Source organism: Hyaena hyaena, unplaced genomic scaffold (genome assembly GCF_003009895.1).
Source record: "Hyaena hyaena isolate Hyena2069 unplaced genomic scaffold, ASM300989v1 scaffold_353, whole genome shotgun sequence".
NCBI classification, from domain to species: domain Eukaryota; kingdom Metazoa; phylum Chordata; class Mammalia; order Carnivora; family Hyaenidae; genus Hyaena; species Hyaena hyaena.
The window spans coordinates 1,169,437-1,197,296 of NW_024080987.1; the positions used below are offsets into that span (position 1 = coordinate 1,169,437).

At 38.4% G+C, this 27,860-nt stretch overlaps 1 protein-coding gene across 3 annotated transcripts in view; it reads right to left on the reverse strand.

Annotated features, from left to right (window-relative positions):
- Positions 1–27,860, reverse strand: part of UNC80 (unc-80 homolog, NALCN channel complex subunit) — a 221,428-nt gene that overhangs the window by 70,775 nt on the left and 122,793 nt on the right. For all 3 annotated transcript variants that reach the window (XM_039249973.1, XM_039249971.1, XM_039249972.1), the window contains 8 exons: positions 25,483–25,683; positions 17,779–17,886; positions 16,436–16,574; positions 6,718–6,899; positions 6,083–6,214; positions 3,604–3,790; positions 2,854–2,985; positions 1,048–1,191 (listed from right to left, as the gene is read on the reverse strand). In XM_039249973.1, coding sequence (XP_039105904.1) covers positions 1,048–1,191; positions 2,854–2,985; positions 3,604–3,790; positions 6,083–6,214; positions 6,718–6,899; positions 16,436–16,574; positions 17,779–17,886; positions 25,483–25,683 — 1,225 coding nt within the window. The remainder of the gene's footprint in view (positions 1–1,047; positions 1,192–2,853; positions 2,986–3,603; positions 3,791–6,082; positions 6,215–6,717; positions 6,900–16,435; positions 16,575–17,778; positions 17,887–25,482; positions 25,684–27,860) is intronic.

The following is a 27,860-nucleotide window of genomic DNA, read 5'->3' on the forward strand; positions in this document are numbered from 1 at the left end:
ATTTTAAATGATGTACAATGTGCAACTTATAGAGACCCTTATATAGCCCTCATTGTTGCCCTAGGAAATTACTAGAAGACCAAATCTGTACCAAAGGGTTTTCACACTTTTAAAGTTTTTGACACATATTGTGAAACTTTATTCCCAGAATGCTTGTATTGAATTCTATATTCCCATCATCAAGGTGTGAAGATTCTTTTTTTCCCTGATTCTTTACCCACTATGGGTGTTTTCATTTAGAATAATTTTTTCATGGTAGCTCTACTTGAGCACAGGATAACATAGAGAGAAGCCAAATCACTATGTTGTACACCTGGAACTAATAAAACATCATATATCAGCTATACTCAAATAAAAAATAATAAAAAAACTATAATTTTTTGGCTGAAATGTAAAGTTTTTATTGTTGTCTTAACATTCTGAGCCACCCAGGCGCCCCTTGGTTTTACCATATTGTTGTCTTAAACAACATGTTGCTTACAGATGCTATTGGCTATTGGACCATGTATTTATAACCTTTGCCCATTTTTCTTTTGGGGGTTAAAAACATCTTTATTGAGCCCTATGGGTTTTTTAATAACAACATTAATATATTAACCTGTTATCTGTCACAAATGTTACTCATCTTTACCCTTAGTTTATCGTTTCATTTTGCAGTTATCATCTTTAGACAAGTACCTCTGGAAAGGTTGTCAAGTGGACCAGATAGCATTGGTAGTGTCAAGGTAATAGCTAAGATTTCTAAGGTTACCATCGGATTTCCATGTGGCTAAATAAGTGTTATTCAGTTCTCTGGTCATAAATAATACTCCTAGACCCACATATGTATTTTAAATGCAACTTCTTGGTCATAGAGGTAGTGGGACAAAGAGATGAAGACAGTGATCATGTCAATATAGTATACCACAAATCTGTAATTGTAGCATGTACATAAGTCAACATGTGACCAATAGTTAATTTCTTCAAGAGCACCCTCCTGTCCTCCATCAGATCACAGCTTCAGTATTTTGTTAGAGTTATTGATGGGTTTACTAGTCAAAGCTATACCTGCTACGCCATCTTCCCGCACCTCACCATCCTCCATTAGATGAACGATGGGCAGCACGGCTGCACAGATGCATGCTGGGAACACTGCTTGTGGGGGCTGAGGCACATGGTGATTTGGTGTGTGTTCAGTGGTGTGCTCCTCATCTGAAGAGACAGACATAATTGGAGTGCTTTTCTCAGTACTGTAATTCTAATGCAACATTTCTCCGTTCAAAGCTTGCTTATTTAACATTCTTTTGGTTATAGATACCTAGATGCCTCAGCACCATTTGTTGAAGAGACTATTCTTTCCTTATTGAGGTTTCATGGTGCCCTTTTAAACATGACATCAATGTAAATCTTTACTTCTAGTTGTTCAATTCTATTCTGTTGATTTACTGTCAGTCCTTATGTCAATATCACACAATATTGATTACTACAGCTTTGCAGTAAGTACTGAAATTGGGAAATGTGAGTCTTCCAGTTTTGGTCTTCATTTCCAAGATTATTTTGATTACTCGAGTATGTGGAACAATCAGAACCCTCATACTTTTTGGAAGGAATGTAAAATGACACAGCTGCTTTTGAAAATAGCTTGGCAGTTTACTCCACAAAACTTGTATGTAACTGTTCATAGTAGTGTAATTTATAATAGTCAAAAAGTGGAAATAAAAGTCCACTAACCGGCAAATTGATAAATAATGTGGCATATCCATATAATGGAACATTGTCTAGGAACAAAGAACTGATACATGAGGCAACATGGATGAACCTTGAAAATGTGCTGAGTGAAAGCAACCAGTCACAAAAGGCCACATATCGTATGACTCCATTTATAGGAAATGTACAGAAAAGCAAGTCCATAGAAATAGGAGGTAGATTATTTTTTGCCACTGGTTGGAGAAAGTATGGATGAGGAACAACTGCTAATGGGTATATGGTCTCCTTTTGGATGATGAAAATATTCTAAAATTAGACGTGATAAACATTATTCTATTCACACTCTATAAATACACTAATAGCCGTTGCACTGTGTACTTTGAAAGGGTGACATTTTTGGTGCATGAATCATACCCCAAAAAAATTATATCTGTTATAAAAAATATAAATGAGTCTTTGGCCCAATTCCTAGAAGTTGTGATTAATCAGCCTTGGTGATTTTTGAAGTTCCTGAGGGTTGTGCAGCCAAAGGCTGAGAACCACTGGTTTCTGTACAACTTTCTAATAACTTTTTAAATCAGTGATGAAACATGTATTATCATGAGGTAGTGAGTCCCAGACAGTTATTCATAAGTAGAGAAAACATATTTTTTAAATTCTTAGAACTGAAGGGTATCACATTTCCCCCTGGAATCAGATTTCATTACAGAAGTAACATGAACTTTGGTCTTTCTTTGATTGTTCAATTATTCCAGAACAGCATCCTACAGCATTCTGGTGGGTCTTGGCCACTCTTTGGAATCTCCACCCGAGTATATTTTGAAAATACTAACATGTGGGTCTCATTCTTAGAAATTCTGATTTGATCTTGGGTGTGGCCTGGGTATTTCTTTTAAAGCTTGTCAGTTGATTGTAATGTGAAAACCATCAGCAATATGATTACTTATAATGTAATTAAAATAGAGCCAATTTATAAAGGACCATTGCTGGGTACGAAAAAAATTACAGTGCCACTTAATCTAATATTTATTTTTTGAACTTCAAGTCATAAAACAGGTTCTTTAATAAAGACAGTGTAGTGAAGTGTAATAATAATACTAACTGGAAAATGTTTCAAAACACACACAAGTCGTGAGGAGTAAATAACACATTTCTAAGAGGACACACCTTCGGCACTGACAGCTGAACGCACAGACCAGACTGACCCTCGGCGAAAGGAGTAATTCCTGTGGGAAGTGCTGGAGGTACAGGATGGACTCACAGACAGTCGACGGGATGCCAGATTGGTGACTTCTTCTACTGGCAAAGAAAATGGGGAATGTAACCTTTGGTTTTATAACAAAAAAGTCGTCATCTTCACAACTATAGCTGTACTTACATCACAGGTGTATACTGTTCTCAGCGCATAAGGCTAAAGTAAGTTAGAGTGTATTTATGAATGGAAAAAAATCTTTTAGAAAGAAAGGCAGAAAATTCTTCCCATGGATTCTACAAAAGCTGGGCAGAGAATCACTGAATTAGAATGGTTCATAATTTTTTTTCTGATACCAACCAACAAATTGGCTGCATCTATCAAGGTTGATAGTTAATGGACTAACCCCATTTCTAATGATGAAAGATTGATTGCATTTATTCAATATACACTCTGGATTTAGCTGTTCTCTGAATCATAATCACTGCTTGGTCCATTATCATATTGGTTCATTTAATGTGACTAACTTCCTCCTCTGTAAACAAGCCACTATAACAATTAAGAAAAGAACAACTTTCCTCCTCTTTCTTTGGATAGTGTCAGGAGGTGAGAGAGAAAGAGGGTGCATACATATTACCTTCTATCATATAAACATTTATTTCAAAGAAAGTCCTTTCCATTCCCTGTGACTTAGCCTCCCAAGAAGTCCCATCTATAGAGGGCACCTTCTTCTTCTGGCTCCGAGTTGGGTGTGCAAGTGGGTTCATAGCAAGCCTCTTGGGTGATGGGGATGGCGGTGATGAGGCTGGCTTCTCTGCCAAGACGTTTCTTCTCTTCCTCCTGTTGTAAGTTCTTTAAGATGTGTTCTGCTCTCTGATGGGAGCGGGACACAGCCCGGGCTGAAAAGGATTTCTATGGAGACATGAAGACCAATTTACCTTATAGAAACTGTTTTGCAAGGTCATAGACATAAAGAGTGTTCCACTAGAATTACACAAATGTGGTACTTTGTCCTCAGAAAATGGTAGGGCACCCATGATCTAGCTTCACGGCTATTTGTTTTTCTATCAGATTCCCAGGTTATATGTAACTAAGCTAGTCATGTTCATCCAATGAGACTAATTCTTCAAGAATATCTATATGTTTTGGGATTTTACCTTTACAATTTGGGGTGATATCAATGATCTACTCTTTATTATTTGTTTGTTTGTTTGTTTATTTAATTTCTGAGAGAGAGAGAGAGAGAGACAGCGTGAGCAGGGGAGGGTCAGAGAGAGGGGGAAATACAGAATCTGAAGCAGGCTCCATACTCTGAGCTAGCCATCAGCACAGAGCCCGATGCCGGGCTCCAACCCACGGACTGTGTGATCATGACCTGAGCCGAAGTCAAATGCTTAATTGACTGAGCCACCCAAGCGCCCCAGTGATCTACTCTTCAAACATTAAAATGAAATAAAAAAATTTAATATTCTATTCCTTTCTATAATTTTTGAGATGCTTTTAAATGAAAGACATTTATTTTATAAGGTTAATAAAAAAGAAAGAACCATGAAAGGAGGAGAAAAGAGAGCTATGTCTTACACAGACCAATTAGTTATAAGATTTATTTCATTTTTGTATCTCGTGTATATGAAATATTTATTTTGTATAAATATTTAATTATAATTATTGTAGGTAAATACAGTAGGACACTGTAAATACTTAACAATATTTGTAAAAAACGTTAGTGAATAGAAATTAGGAGGATTGATAGTGTTACTAAGATTGAATGCAGGATCCTAACGTAAGACTAATAGTTTCCTATGTAGAATGGCACAATAGCAATTAAGGGCATTAGATGGGCCACATGGCAATTTATTTGCAGAGCCAGGGGATAAGCTGATTTATTATTTTAAGGTAAGGTAAGAATTATGGAATGAGAGAAATGAACTCTATTGAATCAGGGGTCTTGGTTTCAAATTCATTGTGAGCTTGGGATAGAGAGTGTTCTTGGCTCAAATGAATCCACTGTCCGAATAGGAGACAAATCAAAGATCCTTATGCCAGTGGTACAGATGCTGGATTTATTATATATATGGAGATAGAACCAGGTGTGCCTTTCTCTTTGGCATGAAAATCATCAGATACAAAAACAGTATATGCAAAAGAATTAAAATATTTTGATGGGTAAAGAGCTCAAACAAACAGCTCTCCAAACAAAACAACAATGCCAAGAAAATACATGATGTGCAAAAATGTTCTAGGTAAATTCATATACCAAAGTTTTTTTTAAAGAATTGTGAATAAAAAAACCAATAACTTTTTTTTGCCAATCAAAGTCGCATTGAAAAAAATAATACTGGCTAATTTGAATAAAGATGACACATGGGTAAAATGATAAAATCTTCCTGGAGCTTTTTGTGAGGTATATCCAAAATCTTTAATATTTATATAGCGATTGCTTTAATTCCAGGGAAATTTGTGCAAGAAAATAGCTGTGGATTTGTGCAAAGAGATATGTTCTTTTCCTCCTTTCTTGCTTTATTTTCCATATGTTCTACATTACAAGAGTAATCTACATTACTAGAAAATTGCTACCCAACAGGTGGAAAAAAGCATACTTTGAAGACTCATTTTTTTCAAAAGGCATGTATTCTTGGCTCCTGTCTATGATTATACCATGTTCTAAACTTAGCTGTTTATGAATTATATTACATATTGAGTATCACATTAGAGTACATAAGACCTGAGGTCTCAGAGAGATATTTGTGATGATGATGCTAATGATCAACAAAGTGAAGAACAGACCAACATCCAAACAAGGAAATAAGAACTACCAATTCAGTTCTTTTTCTTATCCAGGGTCATTCTCATTAATTTTGGGGTAGCTTATGAATTACCAGTTAAACAAATGTGTTTATTTCATAATAACTAGAGACAAAGTGCTACCCTTGGCCAAGAAATCAATGCCCAATGCCTTTAACATCTGCATAAGGAGGCTGCTACTGTGACTAAAATAAAAGTGTTGGCGTGCAAGTCTGCAAATGCTCACTACCAGTTCCTTCTATTCTATTCATAAGAACAAAGACCTTTTATGGTTGATTTTCTGTGTTGTTATTAGATTCTTATGACAAGAATGAACTAATTGTGTCATGTACTCATTTTCCTTCTCTCTTACATGTACACCATGGAGCCTGAAGATATGAGAAAGTGCCTGTTACTCACAGACTGGTCTTCATTAATGGGGTCCTGGACACTCCCGCTGCACTGAGGGACCCATGGGGGGTCAAACATTGGGACAGATGGCATTCCAAGCACCGGCGAGGGCAGAGTGAAGTTTATACTGGGAGGTGGGATCTGTTAGTTGACATCAGAAAAAGGAAGTGAGATGGAAGATAAGCTAGAATGGGTCTGAAGTATAATTACGAAATAATATTATAGAGCATATGATGTTAGAGAGCACAGGATGAACATCTCTGGGTCTCAGTTTGCTCATTAAAAAAATGGAAGGTTTTAACTCTATGACCTTCATTTCTGTTAATTACCTCATCCTCTAAAAAACATCTATAAGTATAGCAAAGCGTCTGAAAGTTTATACCGCAAACTTTTATGTGTTTACCTCTTGGGATGGTAGTGGGATCTTGAGGTTTACAGAACATTAATTTTCTAACTCTACCACTCTTCTCTATTTCAACTGTTAAAGCAAGAATTCATTCATATATGAGTTAGATTTACTTATACAATCAGAGAGAAAAAAGAAGCATCTCTTGGGCCATACATCTTGGATTTGAGGTTCAAGGATTTAAACAAGTCTTGGGCTGGTTTGCTGATCTAATTCCTATGGGCGAAGCATCTCTCACCTTAAAAATCTGCTGTGCTCCTTCCTCCATCCGGGGCCAGACCTGGTATCGAAACCTCCAGAGTGTGTGGAACTTGAGAACAGCATTCAGCCTTTGTACAGTCTCTGGATGGTGGAATTCTGACATTAACATGTCAGACACAGCCTCAGGGACTTTCACCGCACACAGCAGGAACATGGCAGCTAGAGACAGCCAACAATTCATCAGCTACACATTTTTTACACGTGGTTGGTTCCTGGGGATGGGGAGAAGTGGGTAGCTGTTCCTGTGTCTTGAAAATGACTCCTGAGCTAATGGAGCCAGGCCACCAGCATTGGCAAAAGCACATCTTATTTTAGCCACTGGAAACCAAACATACTTTGTGCCATCCACAATCTTCCATATGTCGTGAGGGCAGTGACAGCATGGTATTTCAGCAGAATACCTCATTCCAAGCAAATCTTCCTTTGGCTCACATTGAAAAGTGAATGTGTGAGGAAATACATGAAAAAAGGAAATTATATACTGAACTATCCTTTTTAGAAAATAATAAGAGTCATCTCATAGTACTCCTGGGACAGTATGTAAAAATGTCCATTAAAAACTGTTGTAGTTACGTTATATTAAAAAATAAAATCCACATTGTAGGCTGTATTAGAAATGTCTACCCTTCTGAGAGATAGAAAAGATCGAGAAGCCCAAAGAGATTTCATGAATCAATACCATTGTTGTTTTTTAATTTTTGGGAAAAGTCAAATATCAGTAAGAGAAAGGTCAAGTGTCCTGATACATTACAAAGTTAATGAATAATGGGGCAGAAAAACATACTCTGTAGCACGGATGGATGAGCCAGTGTCAATCATAGAAACGTCATTTAAAATCTCTCTTGTACTTTTTCCTGGTTCATCAAGAAAATACTCAGACAATTGTGTTAGTGCAGCTGGAGTTGAGTGCCAGCTCTGAAACCTGTCTGCTATGGGTTGTTAGGAGAGCCTCTCAACTTCTCTCAGCCTCTGTTTCTTTGGGAAAGAAGGTCAACGATGATGATGATGATGATGATGATGATGATAATACCTGTCTCCAAATTTGTTGTCAGCATAGGATAAAATAATGTATGAGGAAGTGCTCTGTGATGTGAAAAGTGTTTCATTTTTTAGAGGCAATGTGGCATATGTGTGGGGCATCTATATGTGTGCAGTCAGAAGACCTGGGTTTGGTTTCCCAGCCCTGCTGATTCTGAGCTGTGTGCACTTGGATAAGCTCTTTCAAGCCTCTGAGTTGCAGTTTGCTCATCTATAAAACGGTGATTACAGGATCCAGTAAGACACCCTGTGTGCTGTAGTTATTCCATAAGAAATACTAGCTACTGTGACCATTAGCTTTTGATTATCCTTTTCTTTATCCTACTAGTTCCTTAAATGCCCACCCTGTTTCCTCTCTTTACGGCTCTTTAAAGTGTGCTCTACTCTGTCTCACTTTTTAAACACGATGGTGGCTCTTTATATTATTTTAGTTAGAGCTCTACCTCAGTCTCTGTCCTAAAGCCATTTTCTGGTAATGCTCACTACTCAGTAGACCCAGTGGTATTTTGTTTTCTTTACAGCAATTGTTTCAGTTTTTAACAGCTTCATAAAACTCCCTCCGATGAGCTCTTTTCCTTTGCTTCCGTGGTTTGAGGTTGAGTTTTTCTCCTACGTGTCTGGTCATTTCCCAGAGTTTTCTGCTCCTCTTCCTGTCCTCTGAAGGTAGAGAAGGTCAATTGCTTAGTGCTCATCCTCTGCTTTTTCCTCTCTACAGATTCTTCCCTAGAAATCCCATCCACTCTCACTGCTTTAAAGGTCACATAGATCAGATTTTTCCCCGAGTTTATCTCTAGTTTTGCCCTTTTGCCCTTTTCCCATTAGCTGTAATGTCATATCCTCAACTATATGTCTCCTCACTATCTAAAACCAAACTACTTCACTCATTGCTGCCACATTCAACTTGGGAACAACACACCTTCTATATACAACACGACTCTCTGGCTCAGAACCCATGAGTGGTTTTCCACGGTTCAATGGAAAGTCCATATACCTAAGTGTGTCTTTCAAGATCTGTTACAATCTGAGTCCCACTCACTTGTGTAATACCATGGACTGGGAACTCCTCTATAAAAGCCACCCCAGTTTCAATTACTCCTCATGCTTTCCAAATAAGCCCCATGCATTTCCATACCCCATGTGGCTTTGCATACATCATCCTGTTTCTAGCTTTTCTTAAAGCTCAGTCTACCTGTTCGTATCTTCCACGAACGTTTCCATGGCTGTCTCGTATTTGGGGAGCCTGCCCTTCCCTGCAGCTATCCCTGAGAAACATGTGGTAGAGAAGCAAAAATCTAAGCTTTAATGTGAACAAAAATATTTTACAAAGACATTTGCTGCAGTGTAGTATAAAAATCCAGAGTAAACCTAGGTTTACTCTAGTAGGTCCAGGTTAAATAAATTGTTCTGCCACTTCATTCAATGAAATATTTGGTAGCCATTAAAAAGAATGATGTTAAAAACTGGTATCCTAGGGAGTGCTTCTAACCACTTCTCATTTGGTGCTGTCCAATTTGAATCGGTTTTTGTTTGAATAAACTCTTCAAATTTTTAGTATACCCCAGTTTATCTTTTAACAGTTCTGGTGTCACAAGAGGGAACTGAAGGGGACCCTAATGGCCCCCAGGAGCAATGAGAAATCAGGTATAGGTACCTGTGGAGTCCCTGAGCTTGCTGCTTTCTTACTACCTACCTCTAGAGGTCGTGGGTAAGTCTCTTTTAGATCCTGATCCTAGCTCTGCAGCTTTTGCATCAGGGCTTGCAGACTTTTTTGAGCATTTCTTTTTCTGTACTGTGTCTGGAAACTGGAAAGAGTTAGCCTGGGTCAGGCTGGGTTCTGAGGACTGATTCAGATTTAGAAACTGGACTGGGTCTGGGGTCAGAACTAAACCGGACTGGTCTAATATGAGGCCTCAGGCGAATAAAACTTTGTCTTAAGGCTGAATAAGTGAGGTTAACCTTACCAAAGACAGTCTTTAATCACAATGGCCACAGTGGAAAACTTAATCATCTCAGATAAACTCTGGATTTAGGGAGGGTAGTCTCTTTTGCATCATCTTCATCCCCTCTTGTGTCCATTGGGGTTTTTTGGTACTGCCAGAAATGTTTACTACTTTTCCCAGATGAAACCTGACAAGTTATTAAAAAGGTCTTTTTTTAAAAAAAATTTTTTTTTACATTTACTTATTTTTGAGAGACAGAGAGAGACAGAGCACAAATGGAGGAGGGGCAGAGAGAGGAGGAGACACAGAATCCAAAGCGGGTTCCAGGCTCTGAGCTGTCAGCACAGAGCCCGACGTGGGGCTTGAACTCACAAACCATGAGATATGACCTGAGCTGAAGTCAGATGCTTAACCAGCTGAGCCAACCAGGCCCTCCTCCTCCTTTTTTAAAAGTAGCTCTGTGGTCAGAAATTAGCCAACTTGGAAATTGATATTCAGAGCTTGATAGAAACCTTTTCTTTTAGGCCTTCTCTCCTAAGTCAAAATGAAACTAAGCCCAGAGGGAAAGAAACATTCTGAAGCCACTAGTGGAAGGATTTACTAAAACATTCCAAAGAAACACAGCTATAAATATAGAACATAGGAATCTTAACTTCCATCTTAGTTGAAGATCTCCTAGATATAAGGAAGCAATTGTAATTGGATGGCTGGGTAAGCATCTTGGTATTCAAATTACAACACAGTTCTTTGTAGAATTAACAAATTGTCTTCTACTTGTCTAAAAAAAACCAGAAATGCAGTCCTAGAAACAATTAAAACCCACCTATCTGTTCTACCAATCTCCAAACCAAATGGCTTTCAGATATTGTAAGAAATGTGGATTTAGAGAACAAAAGTCCTTTTTGAAGAAATTTACATCCTTTCTGTGTGCCTTTGAGATGTAAATGTCTATCTGGTCTTCCCTAGGAACCTGGAGCCATCTCTTGAAATGCAAACTTCAGGGAGGTATTCTTACCAGGAAAAAAAAGAAAAGAAACTACTTGGGAAATTAGGTGAATGAAAATCTTCAGTCTTTTCTACTAATATTCTTTTCTACTAACATTAGTGAAAGAATTAGCCATCTGAGCAAGTAATCTTAACTTAGTGTATCTGCTAGAAAACACTTTAATCCAAATTTTTTTTCATAAACTAGTCAGTTTTGCACTATCATTCCTGTCTCATGGCAAAAATTTTAAAGCAAATACTACAAGATCTTTGTGTCTGTCTATATAGCTATGTATGTTTATGTATGTATGTTGCAGATGTGTGACATTTTCCTACTCCAGATAGTACTGCCAAAATTAATTTGTAAAGAACCCTATTTATTGGATTGAATCTAAACAAGCACTTATATAAATCAAACATACTCTCAGAAGTATAGAAACTAACCCAAATGTTTTTTAAGTTGATGTGATCTAGAAATATCTTTGATAAATAAAACATTTGTTGATTTAGTTAACACAAGACAATCTTTAGAGTTATCAGCATTAAATATAATACTGTTATTGTAATAGGCTTACTGGAAGTCTCATAAATTTATATTATCTCTGTTATAGAATTTGTCAGCAAGAAAGATAATTAAAAATGATGATTAGTTGTTTAATTTCTTAATGTCTTAAGAAATTTTCACGAGTCAACATAATCATTAAGGATTAAATAGATGAAAGATTTACTATGAGGAAGAATATACTTCTAGAAATGGTGAAATGTTTTAATAAATTTCCCAATACACAGAATGCTACTATAACAGTCCACAACTCCTTACTTCTTAGTTACCACTAGGAATAAAGGATTCTAAGGGTTAAGAATCTTAATCAATATATACAATTAAAACTACTTAGAAATAATAAGGATGAAAAATAGCTAAGTAAAGTAGAATGATCAGTTGTTCCAGAATGAATAAGATAAAAAAACACACACACACACACAAAAATCAGAACAAAATCTGAATGGGTATGAAATAAAATTATAGAAGGTTTATAGAAAGGAATTTTGGAAAATAAATTGTACATGTGGCTGGAATGGATATATTAAAGTTTTTAAATAATGAGCTTTAATATTAAGACACATTGGTAAAAAATTAGAACTTGGTTTTGTCTCAGCTAAAAAAAAAAACAAAAGAAAACAAAAAACTACTTCTTGGACTACTGGTCTGCTCTTCATAAAAGATTGTGGGTTTTTTTTGTTTTTTGTTTTACATTTGGATAATCTACCTAGAAAGTGAAGATTTATGTCTTATCAAAACAATTTACTGTATTTCATGTTGTCTTTATCAGGTCATTAATAATTTAAGAAAACTCAATCTTTTTAATATTAAAATAGCTAAATTTGGTTCACAAGTATGTAACCTTCTGTATTTACCTTTAAAATCTATTGTGGCTTAGAAGTAGATAATTAAGTACTATTTCATAATGATCTGAGATTCTATTTAGTCAAATGTTCAAACCTTTTGCATTTTGGCAACTTCCCAAAATCAAATTCTAAATGAAGTCTTTTTGACTTCAAAGTAACTTTGGGTTTTCCCCGAGGTTCCCTAGAAAATCTCAAAGAATTTGTCTCTCATCTCTTAAGACAGATGTTAAACTAATTAGGTTTATTTGATATGTTAAATTATGTGGAACCATTGTCAAATAAGAAGTGTTAATAACCATTCTTAAGTTATATGTGTATGGATACATGTTACCAATACAGGTATTGCAGAAATTGTTCAAAGTTTCTAGGAAGTTGTTAATACTCTCATTGTCCAATTATTATCCTGAATTATTATATGCCACAGTAAAACTCTATTTCTTTACCAAATAAACTCCCATCGGATCCTTAATCATGGCCAATTTTTACAAATCTTTTTGTCATTTGTAGATAGTTCTTGTTTTATTCTGACGCTTTTGCAAAAAGCATCTTCAGAAAGATTCATGGTAAGATCATAAAACTGAACTGGATAAGAATTTCCAGAACTAATGGAAAAACAATTAAAGTAGAACAAGAATTAATGATATGAGATTGAATGGACTGATGAGGATGATTATAATTTTTTAATAACTTTTTCTTTGAAACATTACTGGTTCCTTAATGCTTTATTTTTCCAGATTTAAAGAATTTTTTTCCCCTCTTCTCTTAAGCTATCTATGACTTCACAATAATTTTATAAACTACATTGCGATAAGTAGAATTAAAATATTCACTTTTCTCCTCACCGGATTCCTCCAGAATTGAGGAACTCACTGAGTATTCTTGCTTTCATGACAATATAATTATTTGCATAAGTTCAATAAGAACCTGATTTTCATATAAGAGGGCACAACTGAAAACACTGGTTTTATTAGTAAGGCTTTGACTGGAATATTGTATTTGAGAATATGCATAAAATCAGATATGACCAGACAGTTTTAAGGAAGGAGGGTTGACTTTACGGAGCCAATAAAAGTTCATTGGAAAAACTGGCCTGGTAACCTTGCTTACAGGATTCCCTGCACCCTTACCAGGTGAGTAAGGAAGGCCATTTCCTGGCAGGCCCAGGAAACTCCAGGTATCCTGGGGACCTGAAGAAGATTGAAGTTTAGCCAAATCTATAGGTATTCCAGGCGAAGTCTCATGTTGAGTTCTTCTCTTGACTTCTCAAGCTGGAGAGGTTTTTATTTTTTTTCCTATTTTTGTTAACTTTAAAGAAATTTACATTTATTTATACTTGAGAGACAGAGACAGACAGAGCACAAGTGGGGGAGGAACAGAGAGAAAGGGAGACACAGAGTCTGAAGCAGGCTCCAGGCTCTGAGCTGTCAGCACAGAGCCCAGCGTGGGCTGGAACTCACAAACCATGAGATCATGACCTGAGTGGAAGTCAGATGCTTACCCGACTGAGCCACCCAGGTACCTCCCTAATTTTTTTAATGTTTATTTATTTTTGATACAGAGAGAGACAGAGCATGAGTGAGGGAGGGGAAAAGACAGAGGGAGACACAGAATCTGACGCAGACTTCAGGCTCCAAGCTGTCAGAACAGAGCCCGACGCAGGGTTTAAACCCACGAATCATGAGATCATGACCTGAGCAGAAGTCAGAGGCTTAACTGACTGAGCCACCCAGGTGCCCCTGGAGAGATTTTCAAAATCCAGTCTATGATTCCTTATAAAAAATTCCAGCAAACCAGATTTGAAATAAGCCAATATGGTCAATCACTATTCCTGCTGCACTTAGGTAAAAAGTCAGGCCACATTTAATGAGTCTAGACTTATTTTGCAAACAAATTAGTCTTACTGTGATTATCTTTGATAGAATTGAGCATGATTGTAAAGGAAAAATTATGTTTCAGTAAAAAATTGTAACATTTGTGAATATCAAATTCTAGTTCTGTTCATTGTCTTTGATGTTATTTATCTGTACACCCAACTAGATCTTGAATCTTCTAGTTTCCTCAAATATCTGGCTACCACTCCCAAAATTAACATTTCCAACCTTCCGATTTGGAATCACTAAGAACAAAAACTGCCCTTGAATATCCTTGGAAGGGACCATACCAGCTCCTCCTTACTACTCATCGGCCAAACTGTAGGGACTGAAATGGTTTTTCTATATCCTTCATTAAAAAACATTTCTCTAAACTCTGGGAACTGCATGCCAGCTGGGGATCCAAAATTAAAACTGACTGGGGAGGTTCCTCCTCTGATACAGATTGCATTTGGGAGACAGCTTTCCCAAGATCACAGATCAAGATCATCATTTCCAATATTAAACCATTATTCCTGTTGCCTTTTTGCTACTTGCGTTTATCTGTGTTAATGAACAGGAAAGACAGTGCTCCTTGGCTCTGACAACCATGGCGAGATCTACTACTAAGGCCATAGCTGTAAAACAAAGTCTATATTTTCCTGGTAAGGTGGTTTTCGATAATAAAATTGCTTTAGATTACTTGCTGGCTGAACACAGAAACTTCTGTCCATGATAAAATAGTCCTTGCTGTACCTGGATCAAAATATCTGGTATTGTAGCAAATACAAGAAACTAACAAATAAGTCGCTTGGCTGAAAGCAGGTAAATTCTTTGAATTATTTGATACCAACTAGTTTGGGTCATGGGGACCCTGGCTGACAAGCATCCTTTAGTCTCTTGGCATTATACTCCTAACAGTTACCATTATAGTCTCCCTTGTGTGCTATGTTCTCTCAGTGCTCTTAAATGCACGTTCACAACCATCAACCATATATTACACAGTCTCACTGTGCTTGGAAAAGCAGAAAGAAGATGAACAAAGAGGGGAAGAGCAAAAACAATTGTTTTATAGATGTGACATTATAACCTATGAGTTTCACAATGAAATAGGAGCAACTTAACTCTGATCTGATTGAGAGTGGCACTAACACCAAAGTTTTGGTGGATCTCTCACATAGGAGAGGATGACAAAAAGGGGAAGATTATTCATTAAACAAGGAGGCCATTAGAATGATGTAGCACTAATCCTGTGGTGACCTATGTAAGCAAACAAAAATCTAAGCCTGCAAAAGCTTCAAGGTTACAAGTCATAAAGCTAAGGATAACCAGTCACAAACAGCCAATTAGGCTTTTAGTTATAGCCAGTCACTAATTGCCTTACTTTGTTTCTGTTCTTTTTCTTAAAAAATTTTTTTTAATTATTTCTTTTTGAAAGAGAGAAAAAGACAGTGTGAATGGGGGAGGGGCAGAGAGAGAAGGGGACAAATATTCTGAAGCAAGTTCTAGGCTCTGAGCTGTCAGCACAGAGCCCAGTGTGGGACTCAAACCCAATGAACCACGAGATCATGACCTGAGCCGAAGTCGGACACTCAACAGACTGAGCCACGCCGGTGCCCCACCTTTTCTATAAAAGCCTGTTGGTAAAGTGCTCCTGAACACTCCCTTTTTCGTCCTGCCTGATTTGAAGAGATATTTCTTCAAATAAATTCTTTAAAAAAAAAAAAAACATCTTCTACATATCAAGGAAAAATGCAAAGTTCAAAAGTCTTTATGGTATGTCTTATTTGTGTGACAATGGAAACACAGCATACACATTGGTACTTAGGCATATATGTCATAGTGTACCCTAGCAGGGCTCCTGAAAAACTGGGGAATTGTCAGTTCTGGGGAAGAGCCTGACAGCCATGAGGAAGAGATACTTTTAGCTTCATACACTTCTGTGTTATTTGAGACCTTACCATGTACATTACGGAATTAAAACAACTATATAAAATTAAAAGAATATGTACAAAAAGGGGAAGAAAGAAGAAGAACCCACATTTTGCATGTACCTTTTACTGTGTGCCTTTGGATATGTTTCAACAAACTTGTTTTGATAGTGTAATTTGGACCTAAAACATTACTTGTAACGATTAAATGAAGTTAATGATGGCGGCTCACGGTAAATCTGGGACATCACAACACACAAAATGAATTTTCGCTTTTTGTGAAACATAGTGAGCGTGTAGGTTCTGGGGAAAACCATTCTCGGTAATCTGGTAACACCGGCAGAGAGACTCACTGCTCTTACGCAGACTACGGGTGAAAAGTAACGGGTGTGTAGCACCTCACCCCCCTCCCTGTAGTGCACGCCTCTGTCTAGAGTCCCAGCCATTGCTGTGGATCTGACCTAGGAATGAAAGGGCGTGCATGGGCGGCCCAGTTGGACCCCCAGGAGGAGTGGCAAGCAGGGTCCCCGGTGACGTGTCCTTACCCGCCGCGCCTGCCATGTGCTCATCCACGCTGAGCAGGAGCTCCCAGGCAGCTGGCTGAATGTCTCCATACATCTCTTCTGTCAGAATCGGCGCTGCCTTGATTAGCAGAGACAAAGGAGCAGGCGACAGACTCATCACCTGGGAAGGATGGAAGTACGTCTTAAGATCTTTGAAGACACTGATTGCCGCACTCCTCTTGGGACCCACGTGCCACTTCCCTTCTCCCTGCTTTCCTTAAAAGACCGTAAAATACTTTCTAAAATGGGAGCATATTTATTGGCGTGGTGGGTGATAAACTTTACACTTCATTAGTTGATTATAATTACAAAACGATATACTGCTTTCATGATGCTTTCACCGCAAAAACTATCCTGTAGCCCCCTAAGAAATAAGCTGTAGAATGATCCCAAGAGAAAAGGAAGACTCCAGCCAGTAAATCTTTGTGTTACAAGTCCTGATGGACTTTCAAAGCATCCTATTTTCCTTTCTCTTAGGAGCTGAGGTCCACTGTAGACAAGGAGCAGCCTCGAACTCATAAAGGAGTTCCATTCAGAAAGTTAGTTTCCTAACAGCAAACATGGCTGACATTTTCCCTTTGAAACATTGTGTATTGTAGTTATGGCCCCAGATTAGGCCACAAAAATCCTATTTAATCCATTATTTCAGATAATTTAGATGATAAGTGTAGGTTCTGGACAGTGTAGGTCTTTAGCCATTTCAAACACTTCCCAGAAACACAAGTTGTTTTTCTTCCCTCCCTGCTACTTCCTCTCGCCCCCCACCACCTGACCCTGGAATCCCTGTAATGATTTAGAGTTAGGGCTTAGGTTATAACAACAATATAACAATGTGTCAAGCACTGGGTAAGTAGATAAGTGTACTATCTCTTTTAATCCATGCAATAATCCTTTGAGACAGGCCTACTGTTATAATCCCCATATTATGTATGAGGCAAATAAGACCAAGAGACATTAAGCAACTTGCTCAAGGTCCCAGAGCCAGAGTGGCAGATGTGGGATTTGAACCCAGGAAATTACATTCTAAGAGCTGTGAGCAGAGCCACCACATGCCGGTGGGGGATCAGCTCCATGGAGTGGGGTGAGTGGGAGGAGACACGTTTCAGCCACGTGACCCAAGCCCTGGCTCTGTGGAAGCTGGCTGGCTAACAAGAAAAGATTAGTTTCCCGCACACCTGGTGGCACTCTTACCCACCAATTAAAGGGGTCTCAATGCTAACACTGTGCCAACTGGCCCCGTGTGTCTCAAGCATTAGTAGCAGGACATCTGGCACCTTCCTCCCCCATCACCGCTCCATGAATGTTTCCGATCCAGATATCAATACCTGCAGTCTGATGTATTTCAGCATTCCAGAGTCCTTTTTTCCTTCCAGGTTGGCATCAGAAACTCTCTTCTTCAGGGAAGGCGTCCTTAGGCATGACTTCTCTGAGCACTGCAAAGAACACGAGATGAGTGACCAAAAGTGTCACATTCTCTCAAAGTCAACAGTGCTGTGTCCCCCCAGAGTCTCCTAACAACCATCTTCTAATGGGAGGGGCAGTTTAGGCCTTTTCGGAGCCCCACGCTTTCTGAAAGTGATAAAAACGGCTCATTTTGGAATGGAAGAGAGCTCAGAGATATTTAGCTACAAGGTCCTCTTTTACTATGGAGGTCCAGAGAAGTGGAATAACTTGGCCAAGTTACAAAGCTGGCTGTTAACAGAATTAAAACAAGACAAGGATCTCTTGACTTCCATCTCAGGGCCAGTTTTATTCCATGAAGCTGCTAAAAAACACAATTCTTAAAAACAAAATTAAGTCAGTTAAAACCCACTCTATCTAATAGCCCTTTTACAGGGCTGGATGTCACAAGGTGGTCATTTGGTCATGGAAGAAAGAATATATTTCATAAAGGAGACCTGGAAAGTAAAAGATAGACTCATCAAAGAAGTAGAAGTTCATGGCATTTATTACCTAGGCTGGAACTGTAAGGTAAAATGATTTCTTTAAAAATCCAAACTCGTTTAAAAAAAAAAACAAATGCAAAAAACATATAGGAGTCAGCAGCTCTTTTTTCAAAATGTCACCTCAACCAGAATCCCGAATAAAATGGACTCATCTACATAAACACGGAGGAGGTGCTTTCTTTCTCTGACTCTGAATGCTAAGGGATGGAGTGGACAGAGCAGCTGGGAATGATCGTTCCTAATGGTGACAGCCTCTTGTTTATTTATCCTGAGTCTTGAGTGTTCCCCATTTTGCACTCCGGGCCATGCAAAGAGGAATCCATCCTTCTACACAGAATAAATGCTCATTTGTTTTTCCACTGCCATGTCAATGAAACATTTTCTCCCTCCATGCTGGGGGAAAAAATGAACTCCTTAAGAATTTTTGAACAGAGCTTCACAGTGTTAGAGATGGAGATATTGGAAAGAAAAGACAAATCTAAAAGTACATGCATAGTCCAAGGAAGTTTTCAAAGTTCTGACTAAAAGACCTAAGACAATGCATCTGGTGTGTGACTGGTAAGGAATGAACTTTTAGAATGAATCAACTTCTAAACAAATGACTCAGAGCTCTTGCTGTGTTTTCTAAAGATAAAAACATGGGGGCACATAGTTGGGAACACATATCATTTGAGGAGTTAAAACCTGCATTACATTTTTTCCTATAAATGTAAAAACAATATACAATATACATGCTTGTTTTATGATTTAGAAACTGTTCTAAAATCATATGGCAATAATTTATCATATAAATGTAGGGGTGTCTTTGACTTCCTTTTTAAAAAACTTAAGGTATTTTAAAAGTGGATTCTCTCTTTTATTCTGTCTATTTATAAAAGCGTACATGCAAATTGTAGAACATCTGGAAAACGCGGAAAAACCTGGAAAAGGAAAGAAAAATGTCTATGATTCCTAACCCAGTGATGCCCATTATTTTGTTCCTTTTGTCTTTTTTTTCACTCTGTGCATCTTAACACAGTGATGAGGATGGTATGTATGTGACACACAAGTTTAAACATCTCATTTTATTAGGATCTTATAATGAATATTTCCTCAGGTCATTACAATTATTTTAAAATATGATTTTCAAATTTTATTAATAGTTCACCTCTCTCCTTTGGCTGGACATTTTGTCTTTTTCAGACGTTCTTCTTGATTAAATTATATGTTCTTTAATCAGGCAGATATCAGCTTAGAAGAAAAAGGGTGAACATTCATGTTTGCCTCTGACACTCTGTGAAATGTAGGATTCTGTTTAATCCTATTTACTAGGGACAGAAGGTATATGTCAAGCTTCTCAGATCTCAAATATTTAATATTCTGGCATGCTTCCCTTGGAAGTATGGTGTGTTCTTGTGACTCATCATGGTTAGGATGCTTGTTTTAGACAAAAGGAAAGGAATTAGAAGGGTTTTCACACTAGAGTGATGGGCTAGGCACTCTTCCCACATGACTTGCTGAGGTTTGGAATGTAGGTATCAAAGATAGGTACTTGTGTGATAAGCACTTGGATACACCCTGTGAAAGTCCTAAAGTCCCTCTACTGGTATGACCGCTAACTCAGACTGACAAGGCTATCACCAGTGGCTTTTCTAGTTCTGAAGGCATCTATTGCTTGTTAGTGTTTCACAGAAGAGTAAGAAATTTCACTGGACTGTGAGTTGCACTGAGACCTGTAAAGAAACCCAGGACTATCATCCAAGACCAGAGGACAGAATGTATCACTAATAGAGATGGCATTCATTACTGACTCCATCTACCCAAGGGAAATATGGTTGATGGGAGGTGACTACACAGCCCCGTGAGATGTCAGGGATCCTGGGGCATGTTTTCTGTGGCATGATATGGATTTTGGGCCACTGTCATTTTCTTTTCTCTGTGTGTCTTGGACATATATATTCACCATACTTGACTCTGGGACTTCTCTCTTTATTCTGACCACTATTGATTACATTTGCAATGTAAAACCAATCCTTGGACTGGTCAGGGATTTATCCTTTGTGATGTTTGGATCACAAAGAGGAGAAGTTGATCCCACCAAATTCCTGTCCTAGGGAATTAAGGGGCACAGAGTCTGATTCATGTGGTGATGGTTGCTGGGGCTGAGAAATGATAACACGACCTGAAGATTTTCAGTTTACATGCAAGATAAACATGAGGACCGGGTCAGGGGACAGAGATGAATGAGCAGATGAAGATACAGAAAGAATCAGAGATGAGACATTCTGATAGGTAGGGTCAGCAGGTTTGGTTCTCATTCTTCTGAGTCTCAGCTGTTTCCTGGTCTGTCCCTGGTTTCATGAGATTCTGCTGTGTCTTTTGGAGAAACTCTAATTATTTGAACAAGTTTCAGTGGGATTCTTCCAATAAAAGATTATTGACCAGAGAGGCATAATACTTAATTACTTTAAATAAAATATTTACTTATTCATTTAATAATTCAAGGCTGTTACCCTGGCATAAGGGTTAACCATATGCCAGGAACTGGGCTAACTTTTGGGGATATGCTGAGGAGCAAAACTCCCTTGGTGTTTGCCTTCATGGAGAGCATATTTCATTAGGAAGGACATATAACCAACAAGGAAACAAATGAAAAATCGTGGTAAGCACAAATGCCACAAATGAGGATATACTATTGAAATAATGAGGTATTTAAAACTGAAGACAATTGGAGTCAGTCTACTGAGATCTCTGGGAAAGAGTTCTTCCCAGAAACATATTTCATGCCAAGAGAAGCTAGACCATTGTGCCTCACACATCTTTGACATGTAAGTATGAATGCGGAGACATTCTAGCAAATGAACTCAAGACCCAGGGCTTGCTCTTGGTCTCCTAACAGTGTTTCCCAAAGCTCTGGAAAAATACTAGTTCTGCAGGAAATCATTTGCTCTCTTGACACTTGCATTGGCTTCGCAGAATTTACTGACACTGTGCCCTTCCTATTTGGGCACATATCACCTTTTATACCCCTCTTCTTTCTGGCTGAAAGTAAAATAAATTTTTTGTTTTATCTACTCCTTTTTTTTTTCATCAGCAAGTACTAACTGAACATTTACTCTGTTCAAAACATAGCATTGGATAAGATATATATATATCTTATCATATATATATATGTAGGAAAATCAAAGAATTCATATATATATATAGTTTATAAAAACCTCCTAAGCTTGGAAGTGCACTAAAATAGACTAGCAGGATGTACAGTGAATTTCTCAGCTTTAAAATGTAGATTAGCAGATTGATCAGAGTTACTTACATGAGTTACAAAATGTACTAGCTGTCACAAATATATTCTGCCCTAAAAACCAATTCAAAAGGAAACAGGAATGAAATATCAATTGCTCATAAGGCTCAATTTTAATCAGAATCACTGCTTTTATTCTTGGTTTATTGACTACTCTGTTTTCATTCTGGCCCTAGAAATGTGGGCATTCTTCGATAACATGACAGATTCAGCACAGGAAATGGAAACATCAGGAGGGAACAAAAAAGAGCTTGCACAGGAGGCTGGCATTTTGAAAATAAAATGTTTATCACAGCAGAGTCAATACATATTTTTCAGCTCTTCACCTGCATGACTAACTTAAATAGGTTAAGATTAGAGGACACTTAACTCTTGCTTTACATTCTCTTTCTCTTTCCAAAACATAAGCATTGCCTAAGGTTGGTAAGACTCTTCTGCTTCAGACCAGTGTCCTTGTTGGGCCCAAGGTAGAGGGCACTCATGAATGAGATAGCCCACTCAGCCATTCTATATTTATTTTCTCTCTGCTATAGGAGAGGAACTCTATCTAGTAGGTATCACATAAAATACAAAGTGTGTTAAGACTGCCAATTTTCCAGAAGTTTATAATTAGGTGGCAGGGGAGAAATAGGGATATAAAGAGCCCCACTGTGTAGGCAGAGTGATCTTTTTTTTTACTTTTTAAAATTTATTTTGAGAGAAAGACAGAGCAAGTGGGAGAGGAGCAGAGAGAGAGAGAGAGAGAGAGAGAGAGAGAGAGAGGATCCCAAGCAGGCTCCACACTGTCATTGCTGAGCCCAACACAGGGCTCGAACCCACAAACCATGAGATCGTTACCTGAGTGAAAACCAAGTGTCAGATGCTTATCTGACTGAACCACCCAGGCACCCCAGGCAGAGTGATCTTAAAACTCTCTGGGCTTGCCACAACTCATGGGATAAAGACTAAAATCCTTCCCAGGGCCTGGGTGGCCCCATGGTGTCTGGTCTCTATCTGCATGTGCTGCATGCACAAAAGTCCCCTGTGTTCCAGTCATGGTCCTTCCTTTCCCCCTCTTCTCTCAGGTTGGAAAATTCCATTTAACATCCATGCATCCTTCAGTCAAGGCTCACCTGTTACTCTATTGAAGAGGCTGTCTTATTTCACTCAACAAGTTCAAAGTCTTTTTCATAAGCTGTCTCAGCACAGTGTGGTTTTTTTTTTGTCCTTGCTCTTATTGCTGTTGCAATTTTATATCAATTTGAGACATTCATCTGATTAATGCCTGTCTTTCCAACTAGGCTGTGTGTATCATATGAAGATGGGCCATATTGCTTTTGCCCATTATACCACCCAGCACAAAGAATGGACCCAGCATGTCCATAGGTTGTTTAAAAATTTGTTGAAAATACAAATGGATGGATGGATGAATTAATTAATGAATAATGGAATGAAAAATGAGAAAAGCATAAGTAAAATGCCATTGTAATTTAAAGAAAAGAGGGAATGAAAATAACATAATCATCCACCAGGAACATCATAAATGGTTTCAAGGACAAGGTGGTATTTGAGTTGGATCTTGAAGGATGTTGAATTTGGTGACATATGGATTATAGGTGAAGGTATAGTTAGAGCAGTAAGAAATCTGAGCGTGTGTACGGTGAATAATGAACATTAATTTACATTAGTATATATTTGCAACTTCCAACATATAGTTTTCTCCTAAAACTAAGGGAGTTTTTATCTGAAGGAGAATTTACCTAAATAAAAATATATATACATATCTATGTACATACATGCAGACACAAATATACACACACACACACACACACATATATATATGTATATATAATGACATCATTAACAGTCCCACATGATCTTCCCTCAGAATATGTGTAGTTTGAATACCATGAGATAAAATAGAATCTAGTCAAAAAAGCTCTGGATTTGATATTCCATATTTCTAAATTAAAGTCTAGCTGAATGTGTTAGAGATATGAACTGAGACAATCCCATCCTTCTGAGCCTCAACTTTTTAATCTGTAAAATGGGGAGAACAGTATTGCCTGCACAAGTTTATAAGAATCAAAAAGCACTCTGTCAGTAATATATACCTGTGATAGAGCCTCACATATATGTTTTGAAAAAAAAAAAAAAAAAACACTGAAAGATCAAATCCTAGAGGGCAAATAGCACACTTATGAGAAGCATGAAATACATATTTTTTTTCTTTAGGATCTTTTCTATTACCTCAAATTTCTTTGTAAATTGCAAAATAATTTAAAAACTTCCTCTGCAAGGGTTAAAGCATTACAAATTGCGACATGCCTGACCCAACTGAATTTTTTGTTGTTGCTCATATTCTCTAGTTGTTTGATTTGTATTTTATTGCCATCCTCCACCCCACCAGACCTGGCTTGCAAACTCCTTAGTAGAAAGATCCTCTACCCCTACTTATTTATTTTTTATTTCTTCCAGAATATCTGGTCTCATATTGTGCCAACAGCAGGTGCACAATGAATGCTCACTGAGATGAATAGGTATTATACCAAAATCTCTTTGTGAAACCACTTGTGAGAGGCAGCTGCAGGGGCAGCCAGAGGCACTCAGTCCGGAGTCTTGGCTATCACACCCAATCAGGGGCAGGTGGGTGACTCGGGGCCTCCCTGGCAGGGTCACGGCAGCCCTGGTTACGGTCTTCATCTTCTGCCAGCTCAGCTGCTCAGTGTACTAGTCAGGAAAGTGCAGCTGAATGCTTAGAAAATGTAATAGTTTCTTAAAGGAGTTTCCTGTAGTCCAATTTGATCTAGATTACTCAGTTATTTGTCTGTGAATAGTTGGGTCATTTACTACTTATTTCTTAATACATAACTGTGTCAGTTTCCTATTACTGCTATAATAAATCACTACAAACTTCACAGGAAAACAACAAATATGTATTATCTTACGGTTCTTGAGGTCAAATCTAAAATGGAATGGCAGGGCTGTGTTCCTTCTGGAGGCTCTAGGGAATCATTCATTTCTTTGACTTTTCTGGCTTCTAGAGGCTGCTCCGTTTTGTGGCTTATGGCCCTGCATCACTCTGACCTCTGCTTCTGTTGCCTTTTGTTCCATTTCTGACTCTGACTCTCTTACCTCCTTTTTTCACTTATAAAGACCCTTATGGGGGCACCTAGGTGGCTCAATCAGTTGGGTGCCTGACTTCAGCTCAGGTCATGATCTTGCGATTCATGAGTTTGAGCCCTGTGTCAGGCTCTGTGCTGACCGCTCATAGCCTGGAGCCTGCTTCGGATTCTGTGTCTCCCTCTCTTTCTGCCCCTCCCTTGCTCATACTCCTCCTCCTCTCTCTCTCTCAAAAATAAATAAAACATTAAAAAAAAAAAAGACCCTTTTGATGACAAGGAACTCACTTGGGCAATTCAGGATAATTTCCCCCATTAAAAGATGCCTAATTTATTCACAATGGCAAAATCCCTTTTGCTACAAAAGGTAACTTATTCATAGGTTGTAGAAATTAGAGCATAGACTTCTTTGGGGGTCATTATTCTATCACCATAATGTACCTGTCACCACCACCCATACTAGTTTGTATTTATTCACAGAAATAAAACAAAACCCGGGGAAAGATTCCATATTCGCTTGTTGACATGAAGACAAAGCACTTGTCTTTCTTTGCTCATCTTCTGTCTTTGCTGAAAATCACACGGGTCTGTAACCTGGTTTATACAGCTGCAGTGGCCTGACATTTGTATATCCAGAGAAAAGACTGCAGGACATCGTTTTCCTGTGATAAGCATATTCTCAGGTGACCATTCACTCACCTCTTTCTGTTTCTTGCCCCGGAGAGCCACATTGCCGATGTTGTTGCTCTCTCGGAGGGAGTCCACGGTGTCTCCATAGAGCAGCTTGATGGCCCTGACCAGCCGGGCACAGGAGCGGCTGTGGTGCAGGTAGCAGTGAGGGTGGCAGTAGTCAACATGGGTGCAGATGAAGCTTTGCTGGTTGCACAGCAAGATCATGACCTAGAACACAGATATCACTGGGACTCAACCAAGCAATCAGGGTTGAAACCATAATTCCCACAAGAAAGCAAAGAGTTGCAGGTCTTTCTGTACTTGCCTTCTCTGCTTTCTCCATTTGCACTTGATAGAAAGATCTTTTTGAAACAATAAAAGGTGAAGCAACCTTGAAAAACTTAAATTATTGTGGAATGTATGATTTCCAAATATTTTTGAATGAAGATTCTAAACTTAAAACACATTAGTTTTTCAGCTCTTATGTTGTGGAAGGAGCCAGGTAAAAAAGCATAAACTGGTGAGAATTTTTGTGCCAAAGGATTTGGCTGGCCTTTGACAGCTGTGGGATGTCTTTAACTCCAGCTTGCCAACGTGGAATTGAAAACACTTCTGTGTCTTCCACCCTGGCCTAGAACCTTCAACTGAGCCTGAACGTGACTATAGAGCTTCGTTTTTTTCTCTCTACAAATTAATTTTACCCAGCTCTTGGGCTATTCTAGTTCTTGTGGCTTGATCTGGCTTAAATCTTCACATCACCTAGGCTTCCCAGGTAGGGTTCCAGAAAAGAACTCAGTTGCTTTGAAGGATATGGTTATTTTAAGATAAGGAACAAAGGCTTCCGAGTTTGTAACTTCTTACATTGCCCTCTAAAAAGACAATAGCCTTTCTACATGCATAAGGCTAGTCAAAGATGCTTAGAGTAAACTTCCAAATGCTACCATCCTTCATAACACCAGTTCCTACCCCAACACCTAAGCTGTGAGAGACCATGTACCATTCTGGATAGAGAATATTAAGTAAGTCTATATGGACAAGGCCAATCAAACCTCCTAGGTAGGGCTGCTACACATTTCCTCAGGAATGAGAAGCTCTGCTTACTCAAACTCAGATAATAATATCTCACATTCCTCAAAGCTAAAAAAAGAAATAGATGTTGCCTGAACAGAATATCCAGATCTCTCTCAAGATTCACTTAACATTCCTGATATTCCTGTTTATATTGGTACGAAGTAGGGCACATATAAGAATTGTAAGGTTTCCTTTGTTATTCTCAAATCTGGCTGTTAAGGGGAAACACCAAGAAAGTCAAACAAAAATGACAAAAACCAAATGAACATATTATTGGACTTTTGTTCAGGAGATTCTGATTTAGTATAGAATTTCTAGAAGGTGACCTAGAAGTCTGTAGTTTGAAAGTTATGCTCAGGGATGTCTTTTTGATAGATATATTTCTAAGAGAGTTCCCAATGATCCCACCTTCTGTTATTAATGCCTTTGTGAAACCTCCTCCTGTTGAATATGGGCTGGCCAGTGACTTGCTTCTAACCAACAGAATGTAGCAAAGAGGATCAGATGTTACTTCTGTGATTAGACTGCATAAGATAGTGACTTGTCTCTTCTTACCAGACTCTCCTTTACTGGCTTTGAGAAAGCAAGTTGCCATGCTGGAAAGGTTCATATGGTAAGGAATGAGGGTGGTCTCTGGCCAACAGTCAGCTAGGAATTGAGGTCCTCAATCCAACAGTCCTTTAGTAACTGAAATTCTACCAACAATCATGTGGGCTTAGAAGCAAACTCTTTCCCAGTTCACTGGGATAAGACCCTTCAGATAAGACCGCACTCTTGGCCAATACTTTGACTGCAATCTTGTGAGAGCCTGAAGAAGAGCACCCAGCTAAACTGTGCCAGGGTTCCTGGTCCATAGAAACTGTAAGCTAATAAATGTGTGTTGTTTAACATACACACACATATATTAATACATATATTTGAATATACGTATTTGAATGCATAAGATTGCATTTAACACAGTGAGGCAGTCAGGACCTCAAAGGCAAGATGTGGAAGGGGCATTTACTGAGGTGAGCACAATGTCAGCATATGCCACATTTCTCCTTCAGGCATAAGTGTCCAAGAAGCCAGGCAAAGCTTTAGGCAATTTCATGAGAACTGGAAGATAAAAATTGGAGTTCAGAATTGCCAAAGGGAAGAAGAATTGAGTGGACAAGATCCTGTAGAGAAGGTAGACTTGGTGCTGGGTGACTGTTTTCCTTCTAGGCATTTGTTGATTGAGTAGCTAAAAAGCCAAGCAGGAACCAGCTGACAAGCATTATGGAGATTTTAACAGTTTCACTGTAATAGGGAAGCAAAACTGTAGTTTCTGTCCCAGCAAGACTGGAGTTAGT